Genomic DNA, 15,211 nt, shown 5'->3' on the forward strand with positions numbered 1-15,211 from the left:
TTCAGCAGCTTCGAGGCCTCGAAGCAGGATCCATTCCTCTTGGGAAGTCCTTGAAATTCTTCTCCTTATTATTTAATTATTGGCTCAGCCTTGTCTTCTGTTAATTGTCAGACTATGGCTTCTTTTCCCAAGAGAGGCACAACTAAAGGTCCCAGAGAGGCCAGGCCTACAGGCGATGAGATTACTAGTATCCCCCAGGCCTCTTCCTCCTCTTCTCCAGGGGCCCGCCCCTCGACCAAGGTCACCAGGGCCGAGAAGAGAAGGGACCTAGCCCTACAAAAAATTCATGACAAATCAGCCAAACGTTTGAAAGTGCAGGCCCAAGTAATCAGTAGTCAAGACCCACCAGAGGCCTCTAGTCTGCCTCCCTCTGGGGTCCCTGTGTTATCTCTGGATGAGCCAAACCTAGACAGACCCCAACCTAACCTATGGGGCATAGGTCCAGAGGAACCAGATATTATTGAAGATTCCCCCCAGCCAGGATCCTCCCAGGCCTTTAGGGATTCTTCTGCCATTTCTGCTGATATTTCCAGTTTACCTCCTGAGTTCCAATCTATTTTTGCTGTGTTGTCCAAAGCCATTGATGCCAAACTCTCTACCATCAATGAGCTTCCCTTACCTCTTCCTCCTTCTCGTTCCTCCCGCCCCTTGGGTTCTTCCCCAGCGGTCAGAGCTCCTATTCAGGATGATTCAGAATCCTCCCAGGATGAATATGAGGATGTAGAGGAGGATGAAGACCCTTTTCAGGGATTATCAGAGGATGAGGAATCCCAAATAAAGGTCCCTCCTCCAATTACTATTTTTCCTTCTCAACTATTCAAATCTCTCCTCCTCAAAGCTAGAATTTCTACGGGATTAGCGGCCCAGGAGAAACAAGCCTCCACTTCCACTGATCCCCCGGAGGAGAATCTACCTTACTTCACAGAGGAACAGGAGGATAACGAGGTAATTCCTATGCCTAAACTGTTTAAAGATGCCTTACTCAAACAGTGGGATTTTCCAGCCTCTGGCCTTAATCCCTCTACCAAGGACAGAAAGTTGTATAAACTCTCCTCTTCCTATGAAGAGCTTCTATCCTTTCCCAAACCAGATGAACCTGTCAAGATTCTTCACTCGGCAGCGGCTGTGCCAGGCGAGGCGGAGGAAGTCCTCCGCCCAGAGGACAAGCGCATCGAGCAAATGCTCAAAAGAGGATTCACCGCTGATTCCTGGGCTATTAAAAGTTCTGCAGCGGCCTCCTTCTTCTCCAGAGCCATGCTGCTGTGGCTTCGCCAACTTCAACAGCACATTCCTCCCGATGACTTGAGAGGTCAGCAAGACTTCAACAAGGTCTTTGCAGCTGCCCAGTACGTGGCTGATGCCACCTTACAATCTACTAGATTTTCTGCTAAGTCTATTGCAGCTTCTACAACGGCAAGAAGACTCCTATGGATTCGCCCTTGGCAAGCGGGAGTTCGCCAAAAGTGGCAGTTATCCCAGGGCCCCTTAAAGCGCGACCTTCTCTTCGGTGATCTTCTGGATCCACTCCTCACGGAGACCTCAGACAAGAAGAAGGTTTTGGGTCCAACCACGAAAAAGGTTACCAAAACGCAGTCCTTTCGTCGCCCAGGGCGCCAGCAAGAGCAAGCGGCTTCCTATCAGAGATCTCCAGGTCAGTATTCCCCCCGCTTTCGTTCCCAAGGCAGGAACTCCAGGGGTAGAGGGTTTCGTTTCCAAAGGGGAGCTTCCTCTAACAGGGCTTCAAAAAAACCTAGATGGTAATCTTACCTCCATTCCCATAGGGGGTCGCCTGGCTCATTTCGCCTCTAATTGGCGTCTCACCTCCAAGGACCCTTGGGTCATTGACACTGTTCAATCAGGCCTTCTTTTAGAATTTATTTCTCCTCCCCCAAAACGTTTTATTTCCTGCCCTTCTCCCAGGTCATCCTCAGATTGTAACCGTATGGAGGAGGCCATTTCTCATCTATTGTCCATCAGAGCCATTCAACCGGTCCCTTCCGGTCAGAGGGGCCTAGGTTTTTATTCCATCCTATTTATGGTTCCAAAGTCCTCCGGAGGTTGGAGAGCCATTTTGGATTTAAAGAAACTAAACCTATTCATCAAATATAGGAAGTTTAAGATGCACTCCTTGTCTTCTATTTTGGCCGCCATTCACTCGGGAGATTTCATGGTCTCCTTAGACCTCACTGAGGCTTACCTTCACATTCCTATAGCCAAGTGCCACAGAAAATTTTTACGTTTTTCTTTTCAAGGCAGGCATTTCCAATATAGGGCGATGCCATTTGGCCTCTCCTCGGCCCCTCGGGTCTTTACAAAGCTCTTGGGGTCCCTGGCGGCCTATATCCGGGCGTCTCCCATCCACATTTTATGTTATCTTGATGATATTTTAATTCATGGGAACTCCCTAGAGAGAGTGAAAACAGACCTTTCTGTCACCATGTCAGTCCTCCAGGACCATGGATTTTCCATCAACTTTGATAAAAGTCACCTCCAACCTTCCACTTCCATTTCTCACCTGGGATCCATTATTGATTCAAAATCCTCCCAGGTCTTTCTCTCTCCCGAGAGAAAACTCAGTATAGTGGAGTTAATTTCTAACATTTTATCTAAGCCTTCAGTATCCATAGTTACTCTATCTCCCCTTTTGGGGAAGATGGTGTCATGCATAGGCATCATTCCCTGGGCTCGCCTTCATGCTAGGGAACTCCAGTGGCTACTATTGCCTTTTCAGAGATCGGGGCACAGCAACTCAAATCGACGCATTGTCATCCCACTGAGTGTTCGCAGATCCTTCAAGTGGTGGAAGTCTCCAGCCATGGACAGAGGATCCCCGTTCAGGTGCCCGGATCAATTTGTCATCACCACAGATGCCAGTCTATCGGGATGGGGCGCCCACGCCCAGGGGATGATAGCCCAGGGCACGTGGTCCCCGGAGGAAGCTTCCAGGCCAATCAATTGGCTAGAGTTAAGAGCCGTTTCTCTGGCTCTGAAGCATTTCTCTCCTCGCATTCCCAACCGGCACGTTCTCATTCTCACCGACAACATTGCCACAAAAAGCCATATCCGCAGACAGGGGGGCACGAGATCCAAGGCTCTCATGAGGGAGGCCCTCAAGTTGGGTCTTTGGGCGGAAAAACATCTCCTGTCGCTCCTAGCCGATCACATCTCGGGGAGTCTCAACGTCCAGGCGGATTGGCTATCCCGAGCTACGATAGACCCAGGAGAGTGGAACCTTCACCAAGACCTGTTCCATCAAATCACCCTCAGATTCGGCCTACCAGTCCTGGATCTCTTCGCGACCAATGCGAACGCCCAGCTCCCTCGCTTCTATTCCAGATTTCCATCCCCGGGAGCGGAAGCAATCAATGCCCTCCGGAGTCCATGGCCTCCAGGCCTACTCTACGCATTTCCTCCAATTCCAATCCTCCCGGACGTGATTCACAAGGTCCTCACCGAGAGGGCCCGAGTAATCTTGATCGCCCCTCATTGGCCCCGCCGGCCCTGGTTCGCAGATCTCCAACAGCTGTCCGTCCAGGACCCTTGGCGACTCCCCGTTTCGGGGGATATGCTGCGGCAGGGGGCCTCTTTCCATCCAGACCCGGAGTGGTTCCACCTCACCGCCTGGCTGTTATCAGGAGAGATTTAGAACTGCGTGGTCATGACTCCGATTCAGTGGAGGTCATTCTAAAGGCCAGGAGGGGCTCGACCAATCGAATCTACGACCACACGTGGTCCAAGTTTCACCAGTGGTGCCTACAGGAAGGTTTCTCCCCTCTGTGCATCCCCATACACAGAATTATTTCCTTCCTTATGCAAGGCTTCCATAAAGGTCTTTCCACCAGCACCCTCCGGCGTCATCTGGCAGCCATTTCATCTGTCCTAGGGGGTCCCCGCAGACAGCCTCTCCGATCCTTCCCTGAAGTCCAGGAATTCCTCAAAGGCATAGCCAACCTCAGACCTTCCAAGGTCCACAGGTATCCATCCTGGGATTTGCCTCGGGTTCTACATTCCCTCACGCAGGCACCATACGAACCCCTAAAATCGGCGTCCCTCAGGTACCTATCCTTTAAGGTAGCCTTCTTGGTGGCTATTACCTCTGCCCGACGCATTTCGGAGCTAGCTGCCCTCTCAATCAGGCAGGACCTTTGCCAATTCCATCAGGACAAGGTAGTCTTGCGACTGGACCCCACCTTCTTACCCAAGGTCAGTTCCATGTTCCACAGATCTCAGGATATTGTACTACCTTCCTTCTGCCTCCAACGAGACCATCCCTTGGCAATTAGATGGCACACCCTGGATCTCACCAGAGCGCTGAGAATATATATCCAACGCACAGGACCCTTTCGGAGGTCAGAAGCACTTTTTGTAGCCTATCATCCCAGAGTCATGGGGGCCAAAGTGTCTTCATCAGTAATAGGCCGTTGGATCAGAGGGACTATATCTAAGGCCTACGAGTCGGCCTCCCTCTCAGTTCCAAGGAACATCACTGCGCATTCCACCAGGAGCGCAGCCACCTCGGCCGCTTGGGCGACTCAAGCCCCGTTGGAGGAGGTCTGCAAAGCAGCCACTTGGGCCTCGCCAAATTCCTTCATCAGGCACTACAAAATTGATTCTTACGCTTCAGCGGACGCTGCCTTCGGCAGAAGGGTACTCCAATCCGTTATCTCACACGATAGCAAGCTAATCCCACCCTAGGGACCATCTATTGGGTATGTCCCATGTGACTGCTGGACCCGCTCCTTCAGTACGGAGAATAGGCGTTGATTGCTTACCTGAACGCCTCTTCTCGTACGGTGAGCGGGTACAGCAGTCACTTCCCGCCCTTGTATGTGTCTTCTTTACCTTTCTATATCTTTCTTTCCTCTAACAATGAGAGTTGAACACTACAGAGCTTCACAACTGAGCCTAGTCTATGGATTCGCGAATTCTGGGGAAGGGGCGGATCCGGCAAGCTTTTTTAATACTAGGCTCAGTTCCACCGGATTGGACATGAGCAACCCATGTGACTGCTGTACCCGCTCACCGTACGAGAAGAGGCGTTCAGGTAAGCAATCAACGCCTATTTTCCTCCAATTCTCTCTATGAGGGGTTTTTACCCTTCAGAAGACTAAATACAAGGGATACTTTGAAAAAAGCCCGACTGGTTCAGGAAGGGATCTCTAGACGGATTTCCCATGCCCTAAGATCCTCAAGCCTTCAGAAGAGGAGGATTTAGGGGTCGTGATTTCTGACCATCTCAAAATGGGTGAGCAGTGGGGTCAGGCGGTACGGAAAGCAAGTAGGATGCTTGGCTGCATAGCTAGAGGTATAACAAGCAGGAAGAGGGAGATTGTGATCCCGCTGTATTGAGCGCTGGTGAGACCCCATTTGGAATAATGCTGTGTCCAGTTCTGGAGACCTCACCTACAAAAAGAGATGGATCAAATTGAAGGGGTTCAAAGACGGGCTAGAAAAATGGTAGAAGGTCTTAAGCATAAAACTGATCAGGAAAGATATTAATGAACTCAATCTGTATAGTGTAGAGGACATGATTAAAACATTTAAATAGGTTAAAGGGTTAAATAAGGTTCAGGAGGGAAGTGTTTTTAATAGGAACGTAAACCCAAGAACAAGGGGGCACAAACTGACATCAGTTGGGAAAAAGATCAGAAACAACGTGAGAAAATATTATTTTACTGAAAGAGTTGTAGATGTTTGGAATAAACTTCCAGCAGACGTGGTTGGTCAATCCACAGTCACTGAATTGAAACATGCCTTTGATAAACATAGATCCATCCTAAGACAAAATACAGGAAATAGTATAAGAGCAGATTAGATGGACCAGGAGGTCTTTTTCTGCCATCAATCTATGTTTCTAAGCCCGCAGGGATGGTATAATAATAATAATAATAATAATAATAATAATAATAATAGCAACAACAACAACAACAGAGTTGGAAGGGACCTTGGAGGTCTTCTAGTCCAACCCCCTGCCTAAGCAGGAAACCCTACACTACTTCAGACAGATCGTCATCCAACGTCTACTTAAAAACTTCCACTGTTGGAGCAGACACAACTTCTGGTGGCAAGTCGTTCCACTGGTTAATTCTTCTAACTGTCTGGAAATTGCTCCTTAGTTCTGAGTTACTTCTCTCCTGCTTTAGTTTCCACCCATTGCTTCTTTGTCTTGCTTTCAGGTGGCCCAACATATTTTGTAAGTTGGGCAAAACTGGAATAAATTGAAGTGCGTCAACGTCATCCTTTCCCTTTCCACAAAATGTCCTTGAACACGTCTAAAATTGCTGATAAAAAAAGCAAAAACCAAAAAGCAGAAAAAAACCACACACACAACCTGGTGGCAGCTTTGGCATTTTACTTCTAAAGCTCACCCGCGGCCTCTGGCATTTCTCCGTATCCGGCCGATTCCCCGCGGTCCCACTATCCTTCCGTCTGCAGGCAACCCATCTCGCTTTGGGCTTGACGTTCTCACCACACCAACAAAGTCTTGATTGGAAAAGCCGGCTGCGGCTCACGGTCTCACCGGGCTCGGTCGCCTGCGGTGCCCAAAGGAAGACAGCAATTTTGCTGGGATGTTTCTGGGCTCCGCAGATGCGGCTTCGATGCCTCTTGCGGGGGAAGAGGAGAAAAGCTGCCTCGTTGTCGTTGTTCCAGCCTTCCAGCTGTCTCTGGATTAAGGATTTGGGGGAGCAGAGCTGGGATTTGGGGAGCGCTGCCTGTCGAGCAGCTTGGCGCGTCTTTATTTATGAAGTTGCGTGTTTCGACAAACCTGCTGCTGCCTCGAGAAAAGTCTTCTGCGGGCCTGTAATTCCTTTTTTTTTTCCCTCCACACCTTACAGAAATACAAATTCACATACCTTCAAATTAGAATACAACACAATATCAATTGCAAAATGCTCTGCCTACTGCCAGCAGTTCGATCGTGGCCAACTCAAGGTTGAATCAGCCTTCCATCATTTGTCAGTAAAATGAGGACCAAAATTGTTAGGGGACAAGATGCTACTTAGAGAGGGCTGGGAAAGCACTATGAAGTGGTATGTAAATCTAAGTGCCCTTCCTTCTTTCCTTCCCTCCCTCCCTCCTTCCTTCCTTCTTTCCTTCCCTCCCTCCCTCCTTCTTTCCCTCCTTCCTTCCTTCCCTCCCTCCCTTTCTCATTCTTCTTCCTGGTGGCACCGTGCTTAGAATGAAGTACTGCAGGCTGACTCTGCCCACTCCCAGCAGCTCGATCCTGACCAACTCAAGGTTGAATCAGCCTTCCGCCATTTGTCAGTAAAAGGAGGACCCAAATTGTTGGGAGGGGGGGCAAGATAATGACTCTGTAAACCGCTTAGAGAGGGCTGTAAAGCATTGTGAAGCGGTATATAAGTCTAAGCGCTGTTGCTATCCCATCAAACACGAATTTCAATCACCATCGTAGCTGCTATCTTGATTTTTTCTTCTGTTTTGACTGCACCCTGCAGGTATCTACGCAGTGACGTATAGTGTGTATTGTGTTCTTGGTGTGCTGGGGCTTAGGATGGTGTGTCCGTGTGTTTTCTGGGTGGGGAGATTCCTTTTTGGGCCGGTCCCATTTTGCAGAGAGCGTGAAGAGTAGATGGGTTAATGCCATGTTTTATTCCTTTTTTCTTTCTGCTTCTGTTTGATTTCTGCCACTCGGATAGAAACTCCTAAAATGTCTTCAGTCGAAAGGAAAAAGGGGGAAACCTGCAGATTTTCAGTCCCTACAGGGAGGAAAGAAAGCAACTGGATTCACTGGGATCTGATTTGCAGTGATCTGCTTTGGGTACTCTGAAGCCCATCAGGCGGGGTTGGTGCATTTCAGTTGCTCTTCTCTTTTTTAGAGGCGCCTGGGAGAAATTCTGGGGTTTTTTGCTCCAGATTTAAAGGAGGAAGTTTACTTTTTAGCTATTCTGGTTAAAAGATCTGCCAGCTGTGGGGATCTTTTTGTTCTTTTCATGGAACAGCGACCTCTTGTGGCGTAACCCTAGTGAAGCGAGCAAGTGGGATTGAAATTCCAAAATAATTTTAATTATTATTATTTATTTATTTTTTATTCATTTGTCCAATACACAAATACATAGGTAAGAAAGATAGACATGTGATAATATAAAAGAGGGTGAAAGTGAACTTAGAGGAGAGGATATATGAAAGGAAGAGAATATATAAGATAGGTGGAAGAAAGGAAAGACAATTGGACAGGGGACGAAAGGCACGTCAGTTGTGAGTTTTGCAGATCTGTTTGTGTGAGAGTTCTTTGGGCCCGGGTCGGTCTGACATCTTCGGTAGCGGTTCCTTTAGTGCAGTGAGGGTGAATCTTGTGCCACGGGGGCCACAGGTGGCACTAGGAGCCATATCTGTTGGCATGCAAGCCGTTGCCCCAGCTCAGCTCCAACGTGCCTGTGTGTGCCGGCCAGCTGATTTTTGGCTCACACAGAGGCCCTAGGAGGGCGTTTTTGGCTTCCAGGGAGCCTCTGAGGGGATGGCGGGGCGTTTTCACCCTTCCCCGGCTCCAGGGAAGCCCTTAGATAAGAACATAAGAAGAGCCCTGCTGAATGGGGCCAAAGCCCATTGAGTCCAGCATTCTGTGTTCCATCGTGGCCCCCCAATTGCCCATGGGGATCTTGAACAGAAAGAGAAGGCAAGACCCTCCCTTTCCCTTGACCCCCAACAAATGGGACCCGAGGGAACCCTGCCTGTCTCAACCCACATAGAGGCATAGACACTTGGACATCTGTTTCAATCACCACTGATACACTTGGCATCCATGAATCTGTCTCATCCTGCCTTGGAGCTATCCAGGCTGACAGCTGTCACGACCCCTTCTGGAAGGGAATCCCATAAACCAAGGACCCTCTGGGTGGAGAAATATTTCTCTTGATTTGTCCTCACTTTCTTACCTATGAGCTTTAGGGAGGGACCCCTCATCCTAGTATTGTGTGATAGAGAAAATATTTTTTCTCTATCCACCTTTTCTATCCCCTGCATGGTTTTATACACTTTGATCAAGTCACCCCTTAAACGTCGTCTTTCAAGGCTGAAGGAACCAAGGCGTTGCAACCTGGTTTATTAAGAGAGGGGCTCCATTCCTTGATCTTAATTGTTGCCCTTTTTTGCACCTGTGGAGGGGGAAACACAGGCCTACTGTGCCCACCAGAAGTTGAAAACAGGCCGTTTCTGGCCTCCAGAGGGCCGGGGGAAGCTGTTTTCGCCCTCCCCAGGCATTGAATTATGGGTGTGGGCACTCACGCATGTGTGAAAACACATGCCCAGGCTCTTTTGGCACCCAAGGACCCATCACTATACTAGAGAAGGAAGGACAATAAAAAGAAATTATTAAGTATTTAATAAATTAATTCTTTTAATTAGTTCATTGGATTTAATATGTTGTGTACTATATATTTTATATGTTGTGAGCTTCCACGAGTCCTCGGAGAGGGGCGACATAGAAATAATAATAGTAATAATAGTAATAATAATAAATAGTCCATAAACTTACTACCCCCACTGTGTCTTCCACTCCCACCTGTGGGGGCAGCAGCCCGTCACTACAACTGCAGTTGCTTATCAGTGAGGGCCCCACGGAGCCTTCCTCTGCCTAACGGTGCCTTGTTGTTCTTTTCCTCCCTCAGGAACTACTACTACATCACCATCCTGAGGGACCCTGTTTCCCGCTACCTGAGCGAATGGAGGCACGTCCAGAGGGGAGCCACCTGGAAGGCCTCGCTGCACGTCTGCGACGGGCGGTCGCCCACCTCCGAGGAGCTCCCGAGCTGCTACTCGGGGGACGACTGGTCGGGCTGCTCCCTGCAGGAATTCATGGACTGCCCCTACAACCTGGCTAACAACCGCCAGGTCCGCATGCTGGCCGACCTGAGCTTGGTGGGCTGCTACAACCTGTCGGTCATGCCGGAGGAGCAGCGGAACAAGGTCCTCCTGGACAGCGCCAAGGAGAACCTCAAGCGCATGGCCTTCTTCGGCCTGACGGAGTTCCAGCGGAAGACCCAGTACCTCTTCGAGAAGACCTTCAACATGAACTTCATCTCACCCTTCACCCAGTACAACACCACCAGGGCCTCCAGCGTGGACATTGAGGGGCCCACCCAGCGGCGGATCGAGGCCCTCAATTTTTTAGACGTGGACCTCTACGATTACGCAAAGGACCTCTTCCTCCAGCGGTACCAGTTCACCCGGCAGAAGGAGCACCAGGAAGCGCGTCGGAAACGGCAGGAACAACGGAAGCTGGGCCTCAACCGAGAGCAGGACAGCCGGAACGCCACCGCGGATTATATCGGCAACGTGGAACAGTGGCGATAAAGGAGGGAGCGAAGGGCACAGAGAGCTGGGGAGAGGGCTGGGCAGCCTTGTTGCATTCAGTGTCGTGCTGTTCGTTGGGTGGACCTTTTCATCTGTGTTGTCTCGGGTCGGTCTCTGTCAGGGAAGGCGGAAAGGTTGGGAAGTCTTGGGACACCTGGCAGGCCCTCATTCTCGTCGACCAGGATGTCTTGGCAGATCCCAAGTGGGAACGGCGGAGGCTGAGCCACCAGGACTTGGAAGGGGGGAAGGAGGAGGAAGAGGGTTTCCTGAGATGGGGGGTGGCATCACAGGGGAGCCGTTTCTGCATTTTAATAAGGTGGGCTGAGATTCTGGTGCTTTTTTTATATTCCATCCAGGTTTCAGAGAACAGGGAAAAGGGGAGTATTAAAATTGGGCAGCGTGTAGCTGCAAATGACCCGTTCGTTTATTCCTTTCAGCCTGGTACCATCAACAACTGGAGAAGTCAACAGTTCCATTTAATGCTCTTTATTTAACGTTTTTCATTGCTGTGTCTCTTGAGCATAGTCCATGCGCCCCCTACTACTTCCTGCCATAGAGAGGTGGGACTTCTCTGAAGCTCCATCCCTGGCATCCCGGCAACCCAGGTCGAAGGGGCTGCCTCTGGGCCACTAAAAGCATGGCCATGGGTGGACAAAGTGAGTCCCAAGCCAGGATTAGCTTCCTGGGTCAGCTTTGCCACTCAAAACCGACATGTCACATCAGGGCTCTTCCTGCTTCTCGGCTCTGTTACCTTATTGGGGAGTGGATTGAGCATCCCTTTTCAAAACTCCAAAAAAGAATCATTTCAGACCCCTTTTTTAAAAAAAATAAATAAGTTTGGCGTTGGCTTCATGAACACCTTTTGGAAAGGCTGCAAACGGGCCCGCAAAACAAAGCAAAGGAGCGCTTGGAGGGAGAAGGCTTGCGAAGAAGAAGAGGAGAAAGAAAACTGTTGATGATCGTCTGGTGTAAATTGGCTTTTAGCAAAGAGGGGAAGGAGCTGGGCCTATCAATATTTAATCGCTTTTTAAAAAGAAAAATCTCGACTGCCGCTGCCGTTGATGGAGCCCAAGCCTGTTTTATTTTAGGATAGCGGGAAAGAGAGAGAGAGAGAGAGAGAGACGGAGTGAGGGAAGGAGAGAGAGAGACCCAATGGTTTGCTGAGTGTTGGCACCAGAAAACGCAACTGTAGCCTTCTATGAACAGGCTGAATTTTAATGCATTTTTAAAAAGTATCCGGGAAGATTTGAACGTTTTGGGGAAAGAGAGATGGCCTCCCGTGCCCTCCGTCCACTTTAATAATAATTCTTGCAACGTGTGTATTCTTTTAGAAGGGGGAGAGGGGGGCAAAGCTTTTATCTTGCAAGAAATATATATATCTATATTGAGTTATTATGGCCAAGGCTGTTTCCCAATAGAAGCAGCCTTCATCAGAGGAGGGGGGGGGGGCAACTCCAGCATTCGTTTTGCTTTTCAAACACTTTTTGCGACCCAGTGGAAACCCAACACAATTCTCAAGGCAGGAATCCCAAGTCTACGGAAGGGGTGTCCAACCTTGGCAACTTTTGTGGGCTCCCAGAACTTTCCAGTCAGCATGGATAGCTGGGGGAATCTAGGAGTCGGGGTCCACAGATCTTAGAGGTGCCAAGATTGGACTTCTCTTAGCCTCCAGCAGAGGTCTCCACTCAAAAGAGCCTTTTGCACCCGTTTCCCATAGAAAAGAAAACACCGGGAGCCACAAAACCTGGGTGGGCGTGGCCAACTCGTTATTCGCTTCCACTAGTCACATGATCCCCCCAGAGCCGTATGCAGCTCTGGAGCCACAGGTTGCTGACCCCTGGCCTACAGCACTGGCTCCCCATTGTCCGGTGGGTGTCCAGAATAGGCACAGCAGCTGGAGCATTCCAGATGTTTTGGAATGGGTTTGGCATCCATTGAGGGGGTTTTGTTGCTTGGCCCCTTCAAGAAAGGTTCCACTTTGGGGAGGTTTTCTCTCTCTCCCCCCCCCCCCCCCCGATGCTTGAAAACAGTCAAGAAAATGGGGAAGTAGGCAATCGGACGCACATGGACCGTGTGAATCTCTATGCAAAAACTCTTGTGAAGACCGCAAGGATAAATCGTACGTGTTCTGGGCTTTGAAGTTTTTCTACCCTGATGAGGAGGGTTCATTTCCATTTTATGTTCTTCGTAACATAAGTGTTACGTAACATATGAGTTCACGTAACTTTCCTTCCCAACTCTAGGGAAGTGGTTTCCAGCATGTTGACTATTAACCAGCCCCCTGCCCGCCCCTTTTTTTGAACACTTATGGGACATTACATTATAAGAAGCCTCGAGGCAAAAGACATAATTTGAGGGTCAGTTTGGCAGGCCAACAGCTGCTTCTCCCCATTGCGCTAAGACTGAAGTCCTCAGAATTTTGTCCTGTTCGTCAGACCTGGAGGCCACAAAGTTAGCAAGAAACCAATGTAGAATTGGGGCCAATTCGGAGTTTCTTGCAACAGGAGTTCCTTTAGGCCAGTGGCATCTTTTAAGACAGTAGGAATTCAATTCCCAGAATCCCACAGCCAGCATATCTTAAACCAGTGGTGGCGAACGGAGTCATATCTGCTGGCACGCGAGCCGTTGCCCTAGCTCAGCTCCAACGTGCATGTGTGTGCTAGCCAGCTGATTTTTGGCTTGTACAGAGGTTCTGGGAAGGCCGTTTTTGGCTTCCAGAAAACCTCCAGAGGGATGGGGGAGGGTGTTTTTTCCCTCCTCCAACTCCAGGGAAACCTTTGGAGGCTGGGGAGGTCGAAACATGAGCATACTTGGCCCACCAGAAGTTGGGAAACAGGCCATTTCCGGCCTCCAGAGGGCGTCCGGGGGATGGGGAAGCTGTTTTCGTCCTCCCCAGGCATTGAATTATGGGTGTGGGAACTCGCACATGTGCGATACTGCGCACAGAAGCTCTTTCGGCACCCGAGGGAAAAAAGGTTCGCCATCACTGTTTTAAATGTTGCCAAGATTAAGAAACGCTGCTTCGGAACCTTAAAACTTTTAATAATTCAAGAGGAGTGGGATGAGGCACCTCTTAGCAAGATGCCCAAAAAAATGAGGGAGGGAGCTTACATCGTGTTTTTAAACTGGAATCCACAAAGTGCCATTCTAGCATCTTGCATTGATTCTAACAAGGAGAGATGCTTGGCTCTAGAGCAGTGTTTCCCAACCTTGGCAACTTGAAGATATTTGGACTTCATCTCCCAGAGTTCCCCCCACTGCTCTAGACCAAGAAGCTGACCCTTATCGAGAGACACAATTTTGCCCTTGCGCTGTGGTGCGCAGGATTTACAGCAGCAACAACAACAGCAACAAAAGCCTTTTCTTTGTGTATACTGTTTGTTGTATATAGGGGTTGGTATGCCTATGATTTTGTCATAACCATACACTTTTTTCTGGCTTCCAGGATAGGCCGCTATGTAACTGTATAGGTTTACAACTGGCGAAGGTGGGAAGGGTAGGGGGGCAGGTTTAGTCGAATTCAACTGACTCGGATGGTTTCATTTATCAATAGGGTTGATAAAATAAACTTGAATTACTGACTTCGACTGCGGGTTGGTTATTGAAATTGCTCTGGCTGGATCTGTCACAGAGACCACATTTGGAATAATACTGTGTCCAGTTCTGGAGACCTTACCTACAAAAAGATATGGATAATATTGAACAGGTCCAAAGATGGGCTCAAAAATGGTGGAAGATCTTAAGCATAAAACGTATCAGGAAAGACTGAATGAACTCAATCTGTAGAGTCTGGAGGACAGAAGGAAAAGGGGGGACATGATCGAAACATTTAAATATGTTAAAAGGATTAAATAAGGTCCAGGAGGAAAGTGTTTTTAATTGGAAACAGAACACGAGAACAAGGGGGCACAATCTGAGGTTGGTTGGGGGAAAGATCAGAAGCAACGTGAGAAAATCTTATTTTACTGAAAGAGTAGTAGATCCTGGGAACAAACTCCCAGCAGACGTGATTGGTAAATCCACAGTCACTGAATTTAAACATGCCTGGAATAAATATAGATCCCTCCTAAGATAAAATACAGGAAATAGTATAAGGACAGACTAGATGGACCCTGAGGTCTTTTTCTGCTGTCAGTCTTCTATGTTTCTATGTAACAGGTGTCTCTATGCTGTCGTCTTCACAGCAAACCCAGGGGTGAATTGTTGCGGCTAAGAAGAACAAACCATCACAAGACATTCTGCTGTGTGTCTTGAAAGGAAAAAAAAAAAAGAACAACCCCATTGCGGTCTAAATGAGGACTCTCAAAGCCTGGGAACTTTAAAGCTTGTGGACTTCGAATCCCATAATTCTCCTGCACAACCTAGCTGGCCAGGGAATGCTGGGAGTTGAAGTCCGCAAGTTGTCGAGTTTGGAGATCCCCCGGGGGTCACAGGGAACCAAGCATTAGGTAGAGATTCTAGGAACACATTATTATTATTATTATTATTATTATTATTATTATTATAGTAAAGGAAATATTAGAAAATTAAACCTTGGCCAAATTCCTCTCTGTCCCATTTTACAGTAGCGGAGATATCCTGATGCCTACTTTGGGGTGCCATCAAAGGGAGCATCTTAGTCGACCTTGAAACAGCTGATGAAGCTGCAGGCATCTCTGTGGCCACAAGGGGGCAGGACACCTGATCATCGAGACAAGATTTTTTATTCCAGACTGTATATTTATTTTCTCCAAATGGTTAAGTCAGTGGATACACTTGCGAAAAAACTCTACTGGGACTTAGAAAATTCATCTACATGATGATGTCAAGTCTGCATTTAATGTGTGTGTGTGTGTGTGTGTGTTTTTATTCTGCTTTCCAACACCAATCAGTAGCCAGGACCTCCCCAAAGTTGCTTTTG

The 15,211-nt window shown here is 48.6% G+C and overlaps 1 protein-coding gene across 1 annotated transcript in view; it reads left to right on the plus strand.

Annotated features, from left to right (window-relative positions):
• The window catches only part of HS6ST2 (heparan sulfate 6-O-sulfotransferase 2), a 94,935-nt gene extending 81,043 nt beyond the window's left edge, over positions 1–13,892 (plus strand). The window contains exon 2 of the mRNA XM_070759999.1: positions 9,627–13,892. Within this exon, the coding sequence (XP_070616100.1) occupies positions 9,627–10,311 (685 nt within the window). The 3' untranslated portion in view covers positions 10,312–13,892. The remainder of the gene's footprint in view (positions 1–9,626) is intronic.
• The last annotated feature ends 1,319 nt before the right edge of the window (positions 13,893–15,211 follow it).

The sequence above is a fragment of the Erythrolamprus reginae genome, chromosome 8 (assembly GCF_031021105.1).
Source record: "Erythrolamprus reginae isolate rEryReg1 chromosome 8, rEryReg1.hap1, whole genome shotgun sequence".
Taxonomy (NCBI): domain Eukaryota; kingdom Metazoa; phylum Chordata; class Lepidosauria; order Squamata; family Dipsadidae; genus Erythrolamprus; species Erythrolamprus reginae.